Source organism: Triturus cristatus, chromosome 6 (assembly GCF_964204655.1).
Source record: "Triturus cristatus chromosome 6, aTriCri1.1, whole genome shotgun sequence".
Classification (NCBI taxonomy): domain Eukaryota; kingdom Metazoa; phylum Chordata; class Amphibia; order Caudata; family Salamandridae; genus Triturus; species Triturus cristatus.
This window is the reverse complement of record NC_140589.1, coordinates 1,681,922,723-1,681,946,115: the sequence shown is the minus strand read 5'-3', so window position 1 is coordinate 1,681,946,115 and position 23,393 is coordinate 1,681,922,723. Positions and strand designations below refer to the sequence as shown.

Here is a 23,393-nt window from a genome sequence, read left to right as displayed (position 1 = left end):
ATGTAACAAAAAAAAGAGAGTATAAAAATAATTTTTTCCTGCAAAAGAATATTTGTTTTAGATGTGGAAATTCAAGGCATGGAATTAATGGAAAACCGTGCCCAGCAAAAAATGTGAAGTGCAAAGTATGTAATAAAATTGGGCATTTCAGGAAAGTATGTCAGACACCCAAGGAAAGAATCAACTATGTACAAGATGGAGAGGTTTATGACAGTTCAGAGGAAGAACAAAATTGTTCTAGAGGTGTCAGGGACATGATTGTGGTTGTGCAGGATGAGGAGTCTGATTGTGTTGATCCCTATGAGAACATTGTGGTAGATGGTAAAAACATCCGACTCCTCATTGATTCGGGTGCCAGAATGACAATGGTAACTGATGAGTTGTATGATGAAATATGGGGTAAACGCAAGTTGTTTCCTCCGGATAGGAATCCAGTTACATACGATGGAAGAAAAATTGAATTGTCAGGATACTTTGAGTGTGAACTTAAATTCAAAGATCGTAGCATAGTGGGGAAAGTATATGTGGCAAAGAAAGGATTAAATATTCTTGGTTGGTATCACCAAGGCCTTTTCGGTATGACGCTTAGACCTGGGAGAAAGGTTCAAGTTTCTTTAGTAACCGATGAAGACGAGGAAAAATGTGAAAATAGTAACAATTGGACTGGAAAGTATCCCACAGTTTTTGGGGACGGGTTAGGTAGAATTAATGGATTCAAACATAGGATTAAGGTCAAGGAGGATGCTACACCCGTGAAACATAAATTAGGAAATGTACCGTTCAGTGTGCGCGAGGATTTAGGGAAAATTCTAAAAAAAATGTGTGATGATGGCGTGATAGAGCCTATAGAATCATCGCTATGGTTAAGTCCATTGGTTATCGCGCGGAAAAAAAATGGTCAATTGAGAGTATGTGTCGACTTAAGAAGCCTAAACAAGGTTATTTGGGTTGATTCTCACCCTTTGCCAAGGATTGTCGACATTATAAGTACATTCTCAGGTGCTAGGTTTTTTTCAAAAATTGATCTAGCATCTGCGTATCATCAAATTGTGCTAGATGAATCTTCAAGACATTTGACTGCTTTTGTATCTCCAATGGGTTCATACCAATTCAAAAGAATGCCTTTTGGTCTTGCATCGGCTGCTGCCGTTTTTCAACGTGTGTTGGAGAATGTGCTGAAGGGTATCGAGGGGGTGGTCACTTTTCAAGATGACATCCTTATAGCTGGTGAAAGTCAGAGTGTTCATGACAAAAGGATGGGTGCTGTTTTGGAAAGATTAAAAAAAATTGGTGTGGTGGCCAATCGAGGGAAATGAGAATTCAATAAGAAAACTATTGAGTATATGGGACATTTGATTTCAGAAAAAGGAGTAGAACCCAGACCCGGTCTGGTTGATGCCATAACCAAAGCACCTACCCCCAAGTCTAAAGAGAATGTGGCTTCATTTTTAGGGCTTTGTGAGTTCTACTCAAAATTTATTAGGAATTTTTCAGCGAAAACTGTCAGGCTAAGGGAATTATTGAAAAAGGACAAAAAATTCTCATGGGAAGGAGGTTGTCAAATTGAATTCGATGGTTTGAAAGAAGAAATTGTTTCTGCTGGTGTTCTTGCACCTTTTGACCCGTCACTTGAGTGTATCATTACTGTTGACGCAAGCAATGATGGTCTGGGTGCTACCATTTCTCAGATGAAAGGGAGAAGTGAGGCAACAGTTGGGTTTGCTTCAAGATCTTTAAGGTCTAATGAGAACATTTTCTCAGTGATTGAAAAAGAGCTGTTGAGTTGCTGCTGGGCTGTTGAACGGTTTAAGTGTTTTATTTGGGGAAGAAAATTTGTACTTAAGACTGATCACAAGCCTTTAGTTAGCATTCTAAGTGGAATCAATATAAAAGATCACCCCCCCAGAATAGCGAGATTAAGCTCGAAACTTTTGCAATATAATTTCAGCATTGAATACATCCCAGGTGGTAAAAACGTAAGAGCAGATTATCTCTCTCGTTCACCGTTGAGTTTCACAGATTACAATGAGAACTATGAGGAGAATGACGAAGAATGTTTAATTGCTAGTGTAGATATTTGTCATGACACCACATTTAATGAAAAAGAATGGTTGAATGAGTCTTCAAAGGATCTGGAATTGGATAGTGTCAGAGAGTATGTCATGAGAGGATGGCCTAGAGAAAAAAATCTGCCGAAAAACTTGCAACCATACTTCAAAATTGCGGATGAATTGTCGATTGAAGAAAAGGGTATGCTTGTACGGGGAGATAAATTTGTTCCGCCTGTTTCCTTGAGGGAAAGGATTATCCTTTATGGTCATGAGGGACATCTGGGACAAACGATAACAAAAAGGAAAATAAGGGATAGCTACTGGTGGCCCGGCATGGATTCTGCCATTGTGGCCGTTGTGCGGGGATGTGTTGTATGTGCCTCTAGTGACAAAATTCTGAAAACGGAGGCGGTCCCTTTACAGCCTGTAGAATTACCAAGTACAGTTTGGTCAAAGCTTGCTATAGATTTTATTGGTCCATTTAGCATTCTTCCACGGAAATTAAGGTTTGCTATTGTGGTTGTAGATTACTACAGCAAGTGGTGGGAGGTGGAGTTTGTAGAAGAACCAAATACTGTCAGTGTAATCAGGTTTTTGAAGAATCTGTTTTTAAGGGAAGGGTTTCCCAAAGAAATTGTGTCGGACAATGGCGTCCAATTTGTGTCAAAAGAAATGGAATGTTTACTTGCTTGCAATGCCATCAAACACAGGTGTGTTGCGCTATACCACCCACAGGCAAATGGTCTTGTGGAAAAAATGAATCGCACATTAGTTGAGTGTATTCAATGGGGCATACAGAATAAGTTTGATATTGGTAAATCTGTGGAAGAAATGTTGTGGTCGCATAGATGTTGTCCAAATGCAGTTTCAGGTTTTACACCATTTGAAATGTTAAGAGGACGACCACCTGCTTCTAGACTATGTCCTGCATGGTTGAGAGAGTGTCAACATAAGAATGATCATATGTTAAAAATGGACCAGGTCGTGAGGCCAAAGGTGGAAAATTCTCAGAGTAAAATGAAAGGTCATTATGACCTTACACACAGAGTTAAATCTGTAGAAGACAAATTGCAGGTTGGAGACTGGATTCGTATCAAGGATCCCAGTCACGTTCCTAAGGGAATGTCGAAATTCAGGCCTCCTGTCAGGATTGAGGTTGTGTCTAGGAATGCAGTGAGGACCAGCAAGAATGAATGGTGGAATAAGGGAAGAGTGGTGAAGGTGCACAGTCATGTTGTTGTTCCTAATGATTCTCCCCTTCCATCCAAACCGGTCTTGCACCCCTGTGTTTCTTCTCCATCTTCTCATTCTGATATTGATGTGTTAGAATCAAGGGGTTCTTTTCATCCTGAACCTGTACGTAGGAGTGAGAGACAAAATATTGTCAAACCTTTAAGATCTCGCAATTGATGTGTTTCATCATTAGGTCATTTATTGTAAGTTCATGATTTGATGCCTTAATGTCATGTTCTTTCATTTGCATTTTGTAGTAATGTGTTTATTGTAAGTTTATGATTTATGATTTGTTGCATTGAAGTTGTGACATTTTATTGTTGTTTATTTTATTCATTCATTGTAAACAAGAGAGATAGTGTTGTGATCTTGCTTTCATTCCATCAAGATGACATGTCTGTGGAATGTGGAATGTACTCTGTGAGCTTGTAGCTCAGAGGTTCCAGAGGTGACTGTTGCTCTGGTCTGCAGCAGCTGTGGCTAATAAACTCTCTTCATGAAGTATCTCTACTTGATGTCCTACATTCATTAATACTTCATTACAGAGAGCCTGGACGGAGCTAAGCTTCCCTCTTCAGCCTCACCTCGGGCTGCACCATGCGTACTGATCCTCACGCCACCGGGGCTCTGGGCATCCCAAGCACACTGTAAGGGTCCAAGGGAAACCCTCCAAAAGGAGCAGGCCATGTGCTTGTCGCACGACTTTAGGATACGGACGGTGAGGGCGACGGCCCCATCTATTCTCCAGGTGAGGGGGGTCGCCTGCCTTTTGGTGCGGGGTGTGTTCACCGTAGCAGTTATCAATCCCTTGGGTAATGGCTCATTTTCGGGGACAGGGCACACAGTGGCCCTTCCCTCTCACGTGTGCCCCCCTGGCCTGGCCCGTCCAGCCCTCGGCGGGCTCTTGCGCCCACTGCTGAACATAGGGCGCGCTTGAGCCCGCCTCACAGCACACACTCCCTGACAGATAGCGCTGGTTTAACATTATCATCCCAGCGCCTACGTGGGGTGGTGGTGGTGGTGGTGGTGGTGGTGGTGGGCCCAACAGAGAACGTGTGGCCATTGATTGACAACCAAGGCGTTAAAGGGCTGGTCTGATGCGTTGTGTAATGTTAGGAAGGCAGGCGGTGTGCTGAACCAGGGCCTCCTGCATTGGCCCATCGCTGTATCGTCATGAAGGAAGTCAGTACGTGTGTGTACATATACCATAAACTCGTGTAGGCGAAATATAGCTATAGAACTTAAACATGCTAAATCAGTAAGGTTTTACACATGCAACTGTGTGTCTTTGTGTGTGCGATATCAACACAATTCGCGTGTGTCTGTGCGTGACTAGTGAAGCCAGTGCAATTTAAAGTTACCCAATTTATGACTGCCGCGGAAAACACGCCTTCCATACCTCATCATAGTACAGATTAATTTGAGAAATCGCTGCTTGCTGCCTTTCAGTTTCCTTGTTACGCTCACTTTACCTCAGAAGAAAGAAGCTGGCCTGTCCCCGATGGCAGAAGCCCCCCGCCCCCAGGTACCTGGTCAGGTCGCGATAGTCCAGGAAGGACAGGATGAGCAGCAAAGGGTCAGTGGGCAGTGTGTCCAGGCTCAGCACCACGGACGCTGCCATCTTCAGACTGTCCAGGGCTCGCTCTCTCATGGAAACTGAAGACGGACTAGCTAACGTACAGGTCGGTTGTCCTGGGTCGGCTCTACGTCAGCCATCTTGTGAAGATGCGGTGTCTGCGGCTGCCCTCTGTTACTGCCGCGAGGTGCCTTGAGTGGGTAGTGCGTAACGTAAGCCGCAGCTACCTGCACACAGCAGTGCTTGGGTCTTGTGGGGCGGACGTTTGTCCCATTAACCGCCTGTGGTATGGCCTGAAGGGGCTTGGCTGTTGCCGCACATCACCCCAGCTATTTGCAACGGTGAACGGCACACGAGGTCATAGGTCAACCGGGTGCGCTGGCAAGGCACCCGATCGGTCGGCAGCCGCGGAGGGGGTCAGAGTAATCGTGCCCTTCCGTTTGGGCACAGTGTGTGGCAGCGCACCGCCCCAGCAAATTGGCAAGGCTGGGGCGCCGTATTAGCTGAGGCAGTCTGAGGAACCTGATGTCTAGGCTAAGTACAGAGGACGGTTATTTCTCTCGCGCAAGCACACCACCACTGCCTTTCTCCGAGGGCGAAGCAGAAATGCCTCGGAGAAACGCAGCGGCGGTTTCAGATTCGGGGGTGTGTTTCTTTTTCTCTCCTCTTGCCATTGGCTGGATGAGAGAAAAACACGCCTGAGAAAGGGCGTGGCTAAAAAGTAGAAAGAACAGCAAGAACACGCCCCCAAATCTGAAAAAGACGGAGCCTATTTGAAGGGACGGCTCTCTCCTCCAATGGCTGGCCTCCGTTTAGGAAGCCAGCCAATGGAGGAGAGGCAAAAAGAGAGGCGGGCTAAGGAGCCACTCTAGAAAACATTAAATCTCCGACTTCCGGTTCTGCCTTCGGCAGACCGGTAGTCCTCGACCTAAAAAGAGAGAAAGAAAGGGGAAAAAAAGTGTAACCTTTAAAAATGAAAGGCCAATGGTTGATGCGCGTCATGTGATCAAGTCCCCTGGAAGGGACGAAACGCGTAATGGCTGCCGCTATGTGTTTATGAGAGGATCAAATAAACTAAGCGGTATTTTTATGAATCCTGTGCTCCATGCTACCAGTGAGAAGGTGTGACTTTGAAGGAGTGCTTCGCGATATATAGATATATATATACACACACACACACCCCTTCTTTGATGTGCGTCATGTGGGGATGTATTCAAATGTTTGTGATGTTTTAAGGGCTGACTGTATATATCTTGGGTGCATACAAATCCAAACCCTGAATCTTTTTGTTTTACTCTGCCCTTTATGGGTGTAATTTTATAAAGTGCATGGCTCTATGTATTTGTCTACATGTAGGCCCAGCCCCTGTATTTCTGCGTGCAAGATTAAATGCTATTTGTTCTTGATTAACATAGCCTTGCCACGTTAGAGTTTGTAGAGGCTCTGTAGGTAATGCTGCAATAATGCGCTCATTTGTACCTTGTGGTGTGAGGCACCTTTGTTCTTGATCCATTGTACCTTGGATTAACTTAACCTCGCAACGTGAGTGTTTGTAGAGGCGGAGTAGGTAATGCTGCGAAATTGCATGCATTTGAATGTATTTGTTTACATGTAGTCCCAGCCCATGGATTTATGCATGCGATATTACCTTGCATTTGTTCTTGATCCATTGTACCTTGGATTAACTTAACCTCGCAACGTGAGAGTTTGTAGAGGCCGAGTAGGTAATGCTGCGAAATTGCGCGCATTTGTACCTTGTGGTACGAGGCACCTCTGTGATTTTGCCTGTTGCAATGCTATGCAGCAAGATTGTAAAATCTTTGGAAGTGGCTGTAGTCACTGGTAAATGTTTGCATATTACCTGTGTTATTGAGCTATTTATTGCCCTCTGTTTTGTAACTGTGTGTGCTATATGTTATACAGCACAAGTTGTTTTATGGGTGTGCGATAAACCGCATCTGTATTTCCCATAGAGTATCCTGATGTGTTATTTTGGTATAAGAGGCTTGATGTACAAAGTCCCCAACTATTGCAACTTTTTTTAATGTAGTGGCTCAGCAGGTAACTCTGCATTTCTGCGCACTTGCCCTGCTGCATGAGGAATAATGTGAGCAGCGCCAAACAAGCTGCTTTGCTCAAGATTATCCCCTCATGCAACTCTGTTATTACCACCCATCTACTTGGAGTTTCTTGTGGGCCTCCTCTGTTGCATGCGTCTGCTGCTGTTTTTTCACCAAAGTCTTCAGGGCACCTCCGATCTCCATGGCGGAAAAAATAATCAGAGCCTGCACACACACGATGGGGGTTGTAGCCTCACCAGAGGGATCAGGTTTCGCAACCTCCCAAAGCAAAAAAATAATAATAATACAAAGCACTTTCCGACTCCAACCACTAGATGGCGGGATATGCACAGTTTGTGAATCTAGAAGACGCCTATGCTGCAAAACACTGGTAACTCCACTGACTGGTTAAGATGAAAAGGAGATATGACTTTTGGAAGGAATTTTGGATTTGTCCTAAGAACCACTTTGTTACGATGTAATTGTAAGAATGGTTCTTGTATGGTTAAAGCCTGGATTTCACTCACTCTTCTAAGAGATGTGATTGCAATAAGGAAAGCTACTTTCCATGTGAGGAACTGTAGTTCGCATTTATGTAGAGGTTCAAATGGGGGTCCCATAAGCCTAGTAAGAACAATGTTTAGATTCCACACCGGAGAGGGTGGTAATCTGGGAGGAATAATTCTTTTAAGTCCTTCCATGAAGGCTTTGATCGCAGGGACTCTAAAGAGTAACAAGTGTTGTCGATTTTGTAATTAAGCTGCGAGTGCTGCTAGATGCAGACGTATGGATGAGTATGCTAAATTACGTCTTTGCAAATGTTGTAAGTAGCAAATTATGTTCTGGATAGAGGCATCCAGTGGGTGTATATTATTGTTAGTGCAGCAAATGGCAATTTTTTTCCATTTTGCAGCATAGCAAGCTCTAGTAGTAGGTCTTCTGGCTTCTTTGATAATGTTTATGCAGTCCGGTGGAAGGTTAAGGTAACCGAACTCTAGGAATGCAGGAGCCAGATCGCCAGATTCAGTTGATCTGGATGCCTGATCTCTCCATGGTTCTGGGTTATTAAGGACGGGGAGACGCGCAGTTTTTGGTGTGGAACTTGTGAGAGTTCCAGTAGTGTTGTGAACCACGGTTGGCGTGCCCATGTGGGAGCTACTAGGATCAGTTTGAGAGATTGCTGCCTGAGCTTGCGTACCACTGGTGAAATGAGTGGGAGAGGCGGAAAAGCGTACACAAATCCGCCTGACCAGTTCATCCATATCGCATTGCCTTTTGACTTCGGGTGCAGAAACATGGCGGTGAAGGTTGGGCATTTTGCATTTTCATGTGTGGCTTACAGATCTAGGTCTGGTTGACCCCATTTTTGGAAAAAGGGCAGTAGAACTTGGGGATGTAGTTACCACTCGTGAATCTGTTGTGTCCGTCGACGTAACAGATCGGCAATCTGATTGTGAACTCCTGGAAGGTGTTCAGCAAGTAGCTATATTTTCTGAGGAATGGCCCATCTCCAAATGTTCTGTGCGAGCTAGGACAGCTGCAGAGAATGTGTGCCTCCTTGTTTTTGTATGTAATACATGGCTGTCATGCTGTCCGTCCGGATGAGGACAGCCTTGTTCTGTACATGTAGTTGGAAGGATTTTAGTGCTAGGAATACTGCTAGCAGTTCTAGGTGATTGATATGGATCACTTTCTGTTGAGTGGTCCATTTGCCCTGAGTTGTGTGTCTGAGGAGATGGGCTCCCCCATCCTGTGAGTGATGCGTCTGTTTGTCAGCACTATCTGTGGAAGAGGCTCGAGGAACGGCCGCCCTTTGGACAAGTTTGTTATGTTCCACTACTGTAGAGAGCGATGTGAGCGGCTGTCCACCAACACCAGATCTGTAAGTTGTCCTTGAGCCTGGTTCCACTGACGCGCTAGGCATTCCTGTAAGGGACGCATTTGAAGTCTTGCATAAGGCACAATGAAGATGCAAGATGCCATCATGCCTATGAACTGCATGAACACTCTGGCTGGAAGAGAGTGTTGGTTTTGAACTTTTGTGATAAGAGTTTGTATACTGGCTATCCTGGCTGGACTGGGATATGCTAGCGCTGTGGAGGTGTTTATGGTAGCTCCTAGATATTGGTGTATATGAGAGGGCTGGAGATGCGACTTGGGGTAGTTGATCGTGAACCCCAAGTTGTGTAACATTTGGATGGTTTGGTGAGTGTGTAGAACACATTGGTCGAATGACTTTGCTTTTATTAGCCAGTCGTCTAGATACGGGAAGACATGAATGTGTTGTCTTCTGAGATTTGCTGCTACTACCGCAAGACATTTTGTGAATACTCTGGGTGCGGTGGTCACTCCGAATGGAAGGACTGAACTGGTAGTGTTGTCCGTCCACCACAAATAATAGGTACTTCCTGCGAGCAGGATGTATGGGAATGTGGAAGTAGGCGTCCTTGAGATGTAGTGTGGCAAGGAAATCGCCTTGTTGCAGCAGTGGGCGCACTTGTTGAAGAGTGATCATATGGAAATGATCTGAGTGTATATACAGATTTAGGGGTCTGAGGTCGAGTGTTGGTCTCAGACTCCCGTCCTTTTTGGGTATTAGGAAGCACAGCAAGTATACCCCTGTTCCTTGATGCTCTAAGGGAACTCTATTGCAAGCTTTTGAAGCAGTGAGAGAACCTCTTGTTTGAGGAGCGTAAGATGGTCTGCGGACATTGGACGCTGTTTGGGTGGTATGTGTGGGGGGGTAGCTGTAAGTTCCAGACAGTAACCATACTGGATGATTTGTCTTACCCACCTGTCTGTGGTGATGGAATTCCAGACAGGTAGGAACTGTGTTAGTCTGCCCCCGACTGGAGTGGAATGGTCTGGGGGGAGCGGAGGAAAGTCACTGTTTTGTGGCAGGGGAGGTGCGAGTGTTATTACCTCGACCTCTTCCTTTGTTGTTGTTCCCTCTGTATCCGCCTCTAAAATATCCCCTACTAGGGGATGTTTGTGTAATGGCTTTGAATATAGATGAGGTGTCTACGCCCATGTTTTTGGAGGCTCCTCTGTAAAAGGAGGGCCGAAAGGAGCCACGCGTTTGTGGAGACTGTAACTCTCCCATGGACTTAGCAGTCTCGGTGTACTTTTTCATTTTATCAAGGGCAGTGTCTACAGCCGGCCAAAATAGCTGTTCTTGGTCTAATGGCTGACTGAGTATGGTAGTTTGGACCCCCTGCTTAAAGTCTGAAGAACAAGTTACTTACCTTCGGTAACGCTTTTTCTGGTGGATACAGTATCTGCCTGTGGATTCCTCACCTTGTGAATATCCCTTGCGCCAGCAACATTCGGAAACTTTTGTAGCAGTCCACGCCGATGAGGCCGAAGACGACGTCACAGAGACACGGCTCCGCTCGCGACTCCGCTGACGTCACCAGCTCCATAAGAGGACCTAGTCGGCGTGATGACGTCAGTTCCGCCCCTTTTTTCCGTGCCTTCGAGGCACACGGACGGACTGACAGCAATATGTACATAAACAGTATACACAGTACACAATATGCATATCAACACACTCAGTGTGGAAAATAAATAACAAAGCAGAAGTATTAACATAATGCCTTTGACAGTGATAAACACATTTGAAACCCATCAAATGAATTACAGGCATAGAGTCACTGGTATAGAAGGATGGACAACGGGGAGGCGGGTGGGTCAGTGAGGAATCCACAGGCAGATACTGTATCCACCAGAAAAAGCGTTACCGAAGGTAAGTAACTTGTTCTTCTGATGGATACATCTGCCAGTGGATTCCTCACCTTGTGAATAGATTCCACAGCAGTCCCCACTCCCGGAGGAGGGTGTCCATCCCCCTATACCAGAAAATCCTGAAGGACGGAACGAGCAAAGTGTCCGTCCCTCCTCACCTCGGTGTCCAAGCAATAATGTTTAGCGAAGGTATGGAGGGAGGCCCAAGTTGCCGCCCTACAAATGTCCTCCACAGGAACACCCCTAGATAAGGCAGATGTAGAAGACTTCGCCCTGGTAGAATGAGCCCTCAAACCCTCCGGAGGCTCCTTACCAGCTAGGGAGTAGCAGATCTTGATGCAAAGCACAATCCATCTTGAAAGGGTGCGCTTGTGCACCGCACGACCCTTTCTGCAGCCAGCAAAACCCACAAAGAGCTGGTCATCAATCCTGGAATCCCTTGTCCTGTCCAGGTAGAAGCTCACCGCCCTCTTAGGGTCCAAGCGGTGAAGTCTCTCCTCCTCCTTGGAAGGGTGTGGGGGAGGATAGAAAGAAGGAAGGGTAATGGACTGCCCCAGATGGAAGGGAGTTACCACCTTAGGCAAAAATGCAGCCCTGGTCCTGAGTACCATTCGTTCAGCATGAATGGTCAAGAATGGGGGTTTCGAACTTAGAGCTTGAAGCTCACTTACCCTCCTTGCCGAGGTGATTGCAACAAGGAATACCGTCTTAAAAGACAAGAGCCTCATGGGACACTTGTGTAAGGGCTCGAAAGGAGAACCCATGAGATAGGTTAAGACAAGGTTCAAGTCCCATTGAGGCACAATAAAGGGAGTTGGAGGAAATTTGTTTGTAAGACCCTTTATAAAACGAAGAACAATAGGAGACTTAAACAGCGACGGCTGATCCGGCAAACAAAGGAAAGCCGATAGAGCCGATAGATATCCTTTCACAGTAGCCACAGCAAAGCCTTGCTGGGCAAGAGAAAGGGCAAACTGTAGAATATTAGACAGACGAGCCTTCAAGGGATCAATGGACCTCTCTCCACACCATTTAACAAATTTAAACCACCTGTAGGAGTAAATGGACTTGGTGGAGTGTCGCCTGGCCGATAAAATAACATCCACCACATCTGGCGGGAGAGAGAAAGAATTCAGGTTGCCCCGTTCAATCTCCAGGCATGAAGGTGTAAGCTCTGGAGGTGGGGGTGTAGAACCTGCCCCTCCGACTGCGAGAGGAGGTCTGCCCTCAGAGGGAGACGGAGCGGAGGGCACGAGGAGAGGTGGAGAAGATCTGTGTACCACACCCTTCTTGGCCAATCCGGGGCGATCAATATAACTTGGGCCCGGTCTTGGCGAATCTTCCTCAGAACCCGAGGAATCAAGGGTATGGGAGGAAACGCGTAAAGGAGTCGTGAGCCCCAACTCAACTGGAACGCGTCCCCTAACGCTCCCTGCAACGGATACTGGAGACTGCAGAATGACGGGCAGTGTGCGTTCTCGTAAGTGGCAAACAGGTCCACCCAAGGAGTCCCCCACGTCTGAAAGACATGACGAACCACCTCCGGATGGAGCCTCCACTCGTGGTCGGCGGAGAACTGTCGACTGAGACTGTCCGCACGCACGTTCAGAACTCCGGCTAGATGATTTGCCATCAGACAAATCCGATGATCCTGAGCCCAGGACCATAGACGCAGGGCCTCTCTGCACAGACAAAGAGACCCCACTCCTCCCTGTTTGTTTATATTCCACATCGCGGTCGTGTTGTCCGTCAGGACTTGAACAGACTGACCGCGAGGGGAAGGGAGGAAGGCCTTGAGCGCCAAACGTATCGCCCGTAACTCCAGAAGGTTGATGTGAAGCAACCTTTCCTCTGGAGACCAAAGACCCTTGATCTCCAGATCCCCCAGATGAGCACCCCACCCTAAGGTGGATGCATCCGTTACACTGTTGCCACCGATGGAGGTATATGGAAGGGCTTTCCTTGGGACAGATTGCCCTCCACGCTCCACCAAAATAGATCCGCCGCAGCTTCTCTGGAGATCCTCACAGACTCCCTGAGATCCCCTTTGTGCTGATACCACTGCTTGCGGAGGCACCACTGGAGCGCCCTCATGTGCCAGCGTGCATGGTTGACCAACAGTATGCAGGAGGCGAACAGACCGAGCAGGCAAGGACCTTCAGAACTGGAACAACCGCTCCGCTGTAAAACAAAGGAATCATTTCCTGTATGTCGAGAATCCTTTGAGGAGGAGGGAATGCTCGACACACAGTAGTGTCCAGTACCGCACCTATGAACAGGTTGCGCTGAGAGGGCACCAGGTGAGATTTGGGCACATTGATCGAAAAACCCAATCTGTACAACAGCCAAGTTGTATCCTGCAGATGACACAGCACCTTCTCCGACGACTCCGCCTTGATCAGCCAGTCGTCCAAATAAGGGAAAACCGAAATTCCCGATCTTCTGAGATGGGCTGCCACCACTGCCATCACCTTCGTGAAGACTCGAGGTGCCGAAGTAAGACCAAACGGGAGGACCGCAAACTGATAATGTTGCGACCCTACCGTGAAACGGAGATACTTCCTGTGCGACTTCAGAATGGGGATGTGAAAATACGCATCCTGCAAGTCGAGCGACACCATCCAGTCCTCCTGATTCAGCGCCTGAAGAACCTGAGCAAGGGTGAGCATCTTGAACTTTTCCTGTTTCAGGTAAAAGTTCAGGATTCTGAGGTCTAATATCGGACGCAATCTGCCGTCCTTTTTTGGGATCAGGAAATACCGGGAGTAGCATCCCTGACCCCTCTCCTGCTCCGGGACCACCTCTATCGCGCCTTTCTGAAACAACTTCAGGACTTCCTCCTGCAGGAGAAGACGGTGGTCCTCCGAACAAACCCCTTGGCAAGGAGGGTAATTTGGAGGGAATTCCCGAAAGGGAAGGGCGTACCCATTTTCTACAAGATCTAGAACCCAGAGATCCGTAGTTACAGATTCCCAATCTTGTAGAAAATGGGTAAGCCGGCCCCCCACAGGACCAACATGATCCGGAATGTCGGATCTAGGGCTGTTTTGCGGTGGTGGGAGGGGCTGAGGAAGAGGAGGAGGAGAGCTGACGAGAGCCACGTGTGCGACCCCTGATTCTTCCTCGGTAACCTCTGGACGAGGAACTTTGCTGCTGCGTCTGTCTATAGGTACGAAAGGATGTTCTTCCAAAACCCCTGTACCTCTTAAAAGACCCTGTCGACTGAGACTGGAGTCCCAAAGATTTAGCAGTTGCCTTGCTCTCCTTGAATCTTTCCAGAGCAGCATCTGCCTTTTTCCCAAATAGGCCAGACCCATCAAACGGTAGATCCAATAGGGTCGACTGTACATCTTGAGAGAACTCCGACGTTCTCAACCAAGCACTTCTCCTAGTTGCAACAGACGACCCCATGATCCTTGCAACAGAATCCGCAGTGTCCAGCCCACTTTGGATCACTTGCCGCGCAGCCGCCTGAGCATCAGCCAAGATGTCGTTAAATCCAGATCTATCGTCCTCAGGCAATTTCGGCGCCAGTTTCTTAGCCGAGTCCATCAGTGCGTGAACATAGCGCCCCAAGAGACAAGTAGCGTTAGTCGACTTCAAAGCCATGCTGGCTGATGAAAACACCTTCTTTGCCGATTGATCCAGCCTTTTTGCCTCTCTGTCCCCAGGGACCTGTGGAAAAGCACCTTTAGACTTTCCAGAACAAGCCGCTTGAATCACCAGACTCTCTGGTGACGGATGGGACGACAAAAATTCAGGATCTCCTGGGGCCACTCTGTATCTCCTTGCGATCGTCTTTGAGACCGCAGGAGCAGAAAAAGGTTTGCGCCACACCTCCAACACAGGTTCTGCAATGGCCTCATTAAAGGGAAGCAGAGGCTCTGATACCGTCGTCGGAGAATGCAGCACTTCAGTCAAAATGTTTGACTTAAACTCTGTTGTAGGAAGCTGGAGATCAAGCAACTCCGCAGCTCTCCTTATGACTGCATGGTAGGGTGCGACATCCTTGGATGGCTCATCAGATGGCGGAGTAATCTCCCCCTCAGGAGAAAGGTCCAAGCCACTAGCTTCCTTAAGCTCATCAAAAACCTCATCCGACTCTACCAATTCTCCATCCTCCGCCTCCTCTTGAAGGTATCTCTGCTCCTCAATAATCCTCTGAGTCTCCCTCCTGGAGCGAATTCGAATCCTCGGCGGCGCCGTAATCGACTCCGACGGCGCCGGTGCCAGTGGAGCCATTGGCGTCGAACGTGGATCCAGCGGAGCCATCGGCGTCGAACGAGGTCGAGCCGGAGCCGGCGAGGATGGAAGCGGCGTCGACGTTCTCGGAGCCGGAGGATTCCAAGACGGCGTCGCTGGATAAAATGGGTAGAAAGGAGCCTGAGGATACACCTGCGGCACCCCCAAGTTAAAGGCCAAAGGACCCATCGGACCCGTAGGTGCACCAGGGGCATACATGGCACGAGCAAATACCCCATACATCGCATTTAAGTAATGCGAAGGGTCCTGACCTGGCCCAGGAAAGGCAGGATACTGGTCAGGCCCCACCGGACTCGGGCCAACCGGCGCCGACGGTGGATTCAACGGCGTCGCAGGCTCACCCGGGACTTGAAGCTCTTCCGGGGCCGGAGATGGAGCCGGAGCCGGAGCCGGGGATGAGACCGGCGTCGGAGTCCGGACCGGAACTGGCGAAGCCGGAGACAAAGGGACCACTGGAGATGAAGGACCAGCTGGTGAACCCGGCACAGGAGAAGGAGAGACGGAGTCCCTTCGACGCCGATCAGGTGACTTCGGCTTCGGCGCCGTACTCTTGTCAGAATGACGCCGAGAGGAATTCCTTCTCTTTTTCTTGTGCTTCTTAGCTCTCGAAGCATGCCCCGACGTAGACCTCGATGCCGACCTCGACTTCGATCGAGACCTCGATCTCGTTTTCCTCCTCCCTCTCTTCTTCTTCATCCTGGCAATAAAAAGTTTTGCCTCCCGTTCTTTCAGAGCCTTTGAGCTCATTTTACGGCAGCTGGTACAGCCATCCACATCGTGGTCCGAGGATAAACACCACACACAGTCCTCATGTGGGTCAGTGATGGACATATGCTTGCCACACTCCCGGCAAGGCTTAAATCCAGACTTCCTCGATGACATCTTCAAAGAAGACAGGAAACAGCAATGAAAATACACAAAGTATCCACGACGCTAACAACAGCGATTCCCGAAATCCGTTGGCTTCGACGGCGCGGAAAAAAGGGAACCGACGTCATCACGCCGACGAGGTCCTCTTATGGAGCCGGTGACGTCAGCGGAGTCGCGAGCGGAGCCGTGTCTCTGTGACGTCGTCTTCGGCCTCATCGGCGTGGACTGCTACAAAAGTTTCCGAATGTTGCTGGCGCAAGGGATATTCACAAGGTGAGGAATCCACTGGCAGATGTATCCATCAGAAATGCGTAGCCAGGCATGTCGTCTAAGGGGTACACTGGTGTTGATTGATCTAGAGGCAGTGTCTGCTGCGTCAAGTGCACATTTAATTGAGGCATTTGAAATTAGCTTGCCCTCTTGGATAAGGTCATTTGCCTGGGTTTTAAACTAGTCAGGCAGATGTTGTAATAGATTTTCTAACTGGTCGTAGTGTGCCCGGTCATATCGTGCCAGCAGTGCTTGGGTGTTGGCAATACACCAGTGATTAGCTGCTTGTGCTGCTACCCTTTTGCCAGAAGCTTCTAGCAGTTTGGATTCTTTATCCGGGGGTGGTGCATCCCCGGGGGTCTGGGAGTTGGCGCGTTTTCTAGCATTGGAAATGACTAGAGAATCCAAAGGCAACTTTCCTTTGATGTAAGTAGGAACTTCAGGGGCAGGCTTATATTTCTTTTCTATTCTAGAGTTAAGAACCCGGGCACGGACGGGATCTTTAAATATTTCAGGGGCATGCTTAATGACTCCTTTGATCATTGGTAATATTTGCACTGACTTTTGGGATTGTTCAAAAGTTTCTAAGAGGAAATCTTCCTCTGGTGCGTCGGAGTGCATTGTAACACCATGATAAAGTGCAGCTCTATTTAATAATTGGCCAAACCCAAGGTGATCATCTGGGGGAGATGGTTTTGAGGGATATGGCTGTGGGTCTGGGAGGTCTGTTGGGATAGGGAATGCCCAATCATCTAGTGGTGAGGTATCTGGATCCGTGAACGGGATATTAGGATCAACCCCCCTCCTCCCCCCCATCATCATCTGGAGGTGGTGTCTGTGGTGGAGAAGTCACAGGGAAGGTTGGTGTAGGCAGAGGAGGTGGGTTAGAAGGCAGTGTAAGAGCAGAAGGGGGCATAGGCGATGTTGCAGAGTCCTTCTTGTGTACAGGAACTGGAGCAGATGGTGTGTCCAGTTTTTGTTTTTTACATGGCACAGCCGTGACATGTCCTGTTTTTGGGTTTATATAAATCTTTTTCTGCCTTGGATCGATAGGATCTGGGTGAAAAAGTTCCTGTTCCTCGGTAACAGCTTTCGGTGCCGATTTTTTCGGTTCCGAGCGAGGTTGTGGTTGATCCTTATAGGTTTTGGCCTTAGTAGGCGTATCAGAGTCCTTAGCCGTTTGTTTCGGTGCCGAGGATGTTAGTTTGGGAGCTGAAGCTGGATCTTTAGGCTTGGGAACGTAGGAAGACGGCTTATCTAGGGGCCTTGGCGTTTTCAGGGCCGATTTTGAGGTGGAAGGCGTCTGAGCCGATTTCGGAGCCGAGTGTTCATTTGGCCTCGGTGCCGGTGGGACAATTACATGCGGTTGGCTCAGTCCCGAGCTACCGTAAGGCTTTGTTTTTTCTTCGGAGCCGAGCCCAGAGGCGGGGCTTCTGAAGGATATTTTCGATCTCGACTGGGGCCAACAGGCGAAGTCTTGACCACTGCCTTTGGTTTTGGAGGGGTTGGGGCAGGGGCAGTAGTACTCACACGTTGCCCAGTGATGAGGTTGTCTGAGTCTTCTGCCTCTGAGATGATTTCGATATCTTCGGAATCTTCCTCTGGGACCTTCATCCAAGATGCCCTCTGGTTCCGGAGCTGGTCTCTGTGCCATGATGTGTCGTCTAGCCCTTCGATCTCGAATGCTCTTTTACGATCGAAAGGATGCGCAGGCTGGACAGCTGGACTCGTCGTGTTCAGGTGATAGGCACAGGTTGCAGACCTTGTGATGGCCACTGTGCGGAAATTTTGCTCCACACTGGGGGCATTTTTTAAATGGTGTCCTTTCCATGAGCCGTAGGCCTTACGGCGTGGATAGGCCCAGCAGCCCGCGTCGACGTCCGGAATCGAGCCGATGAAGTCGGGTCAAAGATGAAAGTGATTCAATGGTTTTTCTGGAAGATTTGCGCTACGAAAAAGTTTGAAATTGAGATTTCCAACCGGAGCGGAAAAGTTGCATCCGAACCCAATGGTGGAAAAAAAACAATCTAAGGATGGAGTCGATGCCCATGCGCACTATCGTCCAGGGGGGGGGGGGGGGGGAAGTCACCTCTCTTGTGACTAAAAAGACTTCTTCCAAGACAACAACAAGGTGCAAGCATCCGAGCCCAACACCAGATGGCGATCTACTATGCTAGTGTGTGATCTGCAGCTCATATGCCTCGAACATGGTTTTCTGGCTGTATTTACCTGTAAAAAATCAGTAAAAAAGGAAAGCAGGAAGCCTTAATTATTAGGTGTAGTCCTATAAAACTACAGCATAATTCTAACATCTTTTACATTGTTGTAGTTCCCACTCTTAGCCCATCTAATACACTCCTCAACCACACGGTTCCTTCTCTCCATGAGACCATTTGTTTGGGGATGGTATAACAAGCTCTTGAACGGCTTAACCCCACATGAATCAAGGAAACTCTGAAACTCCTTGATGACAAATTGGGCACCCTTAGCAAAAATTTGAGACTTGGGGAACCTCTCACTCAAAAAAAGTGCTCTAAGGAATTCAACCACTGAGCTAGAACTGGGCTCTTTCAAAAACTTGAGCTCTGGCCACTTCGAATTGTAATCTACCAGGATGAGAATTAACTTAGCACCTCCAGGTAAAAAATTATAAGGACCCAAGACATCAATCCCCAATTTTAACCAAGGTCTTGATGGAAATTCAATACAGGTCAAGGGAGGAGTAAATACTTTAAAACATTTAGCTTCTGACACACACACACAACAACCATCCACCACCTCTTCAATGTCAGCATCCATCGCGAAATGAATCACAAATGCGCTGTTTGGTGAGAGTCCAGCCAAGATGCCCATCATGGCCATAGTTAAATATTGCCCCTCCTCAAAATGTGCAGAGGAACTAATTTGTCTGACCTCTGCAATATTCCATCTTCCACCAAAAGTTCCTCACAAACATAAAAGTATGGCTGAAGCATGGGAGACTAAAATGTTTCCCTTCAGCCATCCATCTATGATGAGATCCAAATATTGTTGCAAAACCTGGTCCTTGCTAAGGGAAACTCTCTTTACATCTTTTGAACACACCCCTAACTTGGGTACCTCAATGAATGCCACAAAACAATCCTCAAAGTCTTCATCAATGAGGTTAGCTAGAGCCAGTTCACTATCATCATTTCCTTTACTTGGAAAACAAGAGAATGTCAGCTCTGACATTTTTACCTCCAGCAATATGAACAATGACAAACTGGAACTGTAAAAGTTTCGAGACAATCTCAAAATTCTAGGAGTACAGCATTTACTCTCACCTCCACTCAAGATAGACACCAGAGGTTTGTGGTCTGTCTGTAAACAGAACCAACTCCCCCAGACATAACAAAACTTTTCACTAGCCCACAAACACGTGAGCAACTACCTATCGATCACAGAGTTTCGCAGCTCTGCTTCTTGCAAAACCCTAGAAGCGAAGGCAACAGTAAACTCAATCACACCTCTTTTTTTTGTCGGAGTACAACCCCCAAACCCACCTAGCTGGCATTAACCGTAATACAACAAGTTAGTGACAACTAAGACTTGATCCTAATAAGAGCTTCAGAATACTCTTTTTTTATTTAACTTTTTATTGAAGAGAAAGCACAGAATCATAATTACAATATTACAGTGGGGCATGACATTCATGTAGTACAGAGTATCGACAAGCGTTATTACAGCTATTGGGAAATGAGGGAGTCTCTGAGTCTGGTTCTTCTCCTCGCCAAATCGTCCGTGGGCGAGGTACAAATTTCTCCTCTAAAAGCATTCCAGCCTCCCATTTTTTATCCCACTTTTTAGGGCAACCTTGCTGTTTGTAGAATGTTCTCTCTGCAATCATACATTTGTCCATTTCTGCCACCCAACCAATTGTCAGCGGCAATCTGTTGGAACCCCAGAGCATTGCTACAGCTTGTTTCACATAAGTATCCCAAGGCCACCCCCATTGCTGCTCAACTTCTTTCAAGTCTGTGGGCTCCCATATATTTAAAATTCCTATTTTTGTTGACAGTTGGATGTGTTTACCTAGTGTGTCTGTCGTCATCTTGGTAGTTTTTGTCCAAAAAGGGTGTATGTGGGGATAGTCCCACAGGACATGATAAAAAGTATCGTCTTGGCCGCACCCTCTAAGGCACAACGCATCACCTCGGCTACCTATTTTCGGCAGGACGACGCCTGAAAGGTAGGACCTATTTAGTATTTTTAATTGCATAAGGCGGAAGCAGTGGTTTATGGCTGTTTCCCTGGGGGACATTAATGCAGTCTGCCAGTCATCATCATCTAAAATTCCCAAGTCCACCTGCCAGCGGACTCAAAGAGCCAGAAAAGCGTCGGGTAAATTATTGCAAAGTTTACGGTAGGTGCAGGATATGGCTAGCGCTTCAGAATACTCTTCACTCCATATGAATTTAGAACCCCTCTTGAGCACACTACTAATAGGTCTCACTTTGGTCGCGTAGTCAAGAATGAAACAAGTGTAAAACACAGCCCTAAAAAGCCTTAATTCCACACTTGTTGGTAGGAAGAGGTGCCTGAACAATGGAACTGGTTAACCCTGGTCTGGGTTTGATGATGCCTTCCTTTGAGATCACGTTCCAAATACTCAACTTCATTGCTCAAGAATTGACACTTCTTTCTTGAGCACAACTCCATGCTTCTTAAACATATTAGGAACCTTTTAAAGGACAACGTAGTGCACAATATCTTCCGCAAAAATCCGATCATCATCATGGAGCACCAATACATTGTCCACCTTTTACAAAAGATTATACATTACTCTTTGGAAGACTGATGTCATGGAAGTAAGCCCAAATGGCCTGCAGCACTACTGAAATGTGCCTATAGGCGAGACAAAAGCTGTAAAATGTCTCGAATCAGGATGTGGTACGACAGGATTGTTTGCAGAGGCAAGATCGGGCTTGGAAAATAAACTTGATCCTGCAGTGCGAGGAAACAAGTCATTGATTTTGGGTAAAGGATGAGAGTCCACCCAAATCTCTTTGTTCAGAGACCAATGCCACACAAAAGAATGCAAAGCTCCCGAGAGTCAGTATAATGCTAGCCTCGGTCTACTCGCTTAAAGCTTTTCGGATGAGGTAAACAGTGGCCCTTCTGAAGCCGCAGGAAAAACAACCACTGGGATTTTAGTAAAAATTGTTGAATGTGAGACCTAATGGCAGCATCCTGTACTAGTAGTGTTCAAGTGTTCGGATTATGTTTTGAGGACTTAAATCACAATTGCTAACTTATTGACAGACAGAGCATGGTCTTGGGAGCAGTATGGACGAGGTCTGAGAAAACAGCAATTTCGTTTTGCAGCTTCATTGGCAAGGATGAGTGCCTTCCGCAGTCAGAAACAATAAGCACTGCTTGGAACAAACATCTCTGGTCTCAGGGAAATCGCTCTTCAAACCAGTATTTAATCTATCTCCTGGTCACTTGCACCATTAGCAAAGGTCCAATAACAGGAGGGGGCAACTTGAGGGGGACTGCATGAGAATGCCTTAAAAAAGGAAAAAGCTGACCTACGACTCATCAACATATTCTTTCAAATATTTAGCCCCTCACTAACTGGGCCACATTAATTAATTCTATATGTATTCCTAATAGCATACCATCTTTCAGCCCTTTGTTTTCTTCATCCCTCAAATCCAGCTTTCAAGCCTCTATACTCATCCACACTGCCACACTACATACCAATTTCTTCAATTGTCCATTCTTGTATTCCCGCATTTCAGTCTCCCTTACTAAATTTTCCTATTCTCCTCTATTAATTTCCCTTTTCCCTAATTCCACCTATACAGTAGGGCCCAGTCACAACTATGTTAGTGCGAGAATCTAACCTCTTTACAGCACATCTGGCTCGGCAGTGAAATTGAAAGTGCATCAGAGAGCTTTATGCAATTAGAGGGTGACATGGTCTCATATCCCGGAGAGGTTAACTTCATCGTTCACTCTTATGAGATGAACCAACAAATCTACAAAGAAAACAGGTCAAATACGGCAGTGTGTACTATCACCTGGGAGGGTACCATACGCTGAATGGGGAAACTCTCAATGGAGATGGATGAGCAATGAAACTTGGTACATAACAGCCAGACTGGAATCTTTATTTTGATTAGTGGAGGGACATAGCAAGATTTCAAAGTAACTCAGTACTCAAGTTAGGATTATCTCAGAGAAATTTCATGATCTAATGGACCTGTCAGGAAACTGCATTCAAACATCACCTTAGACACGCAGGGGAATACTGTTGCCTTTCCACTTCTCAGGTCTCCTGGGAGAGTTCAGTGAGCTACAGGACACATGAGATGTAAAAGTACTAAGACCCCTAACAACGTTACTTAAAATGCCTGTGGGTGTCAAGATATAAAGAAATGGATTTAATGTCCAGTTAAGTGGTAGATTTAAAAGACACCTGGTGGTTGTTCCTAGTTCTAACTATGCTTGATAATTTGTTTTAAAACCAGAGGAGATGATCAAATCTAAGTTGCCAATTTCTATTGTTCAATGCTGCTTCAAAACCCAGCGAAGTGCTATGACACAATCAAATCAAATGACAGCTAGAAATGGAAGAGGTGGTTTACTTAAGAAAAATCACAGGTTTCAGAGTTTACTACACTCAGTCATATAACATACCTAAAGTATCAGTTCTAACAAGGTCATTACTGTACGGTCGATGCATTCTACATTGTAGGTCTCCAAGCAAATTTAAGGGCAGGGTCAGCATACAAATATAGATTACAAAACAGATACTTACTGGTTCTGTTAAGGTTGTGTCTTTCTCCAAAAACTGTACAACGCAGTACGCCAGCTGAAACAAACAATTTTAAGAAATAATACTTTGTATGCTTTACACATTGTGTTACTGAGTTTTAAAATGTAGTCTTAGTTTAACTAAATTGTGCATTATTTGATAAAGAGAACCCTCCAAATTCACAAAGCAGAAATGTTCTCTACCATATGTATTTTGCTTTACAACCTCCAATCTTCAAACATCTATTTTAATTAGATATGATCTGCAACACTGGCAATGCAGAAATATACAGGCTATAGATTTGAATGGTTTGTAATCAAGACAGAGCAAGTCAATTTTCTTCAAAACGCTGCCTAAATGGTGTTGACTCAAGTTCATGTCGAATACCAACTACTAGATCATCACTTGAATTTATATCATTTTTTAGGTGTACTTGTTGAGTTGTATGGAATTAGCTCAGTCTTAAACGTGTATCTATGAAAATATAACACTTCATAACCGTTGCTATACGCCCCTAACCTTCGTTTACATCATGAAAGTAA

The 23,393-nt window shown here is 46.5% G+C and overlaps 1 protein-coding gene across 1 annotated transcript in view; it reads right to left on the bottom strand.

Annotated features, from left to right (window-relative positions):
* PPP2R5A (protein phosphatase 2 regulatory subunit B'alpha) overlaps positions 1-23,393 on the bottom strand; it is a 730,770-nt gene that overhangs the window by 273,543 nt on the left and 433,834 nt on the right. The window contains exon 8 of the mRNA XM_085612862.1: positions 22,855-22,908. Within this exon, the coding sequence (XP_085468988.1) occupies positions 22,855-22,908 (54 nt within the window). The remainder of the gene's footprint in view (positions 1-22,854; positions 22,909-23,393) is intronic.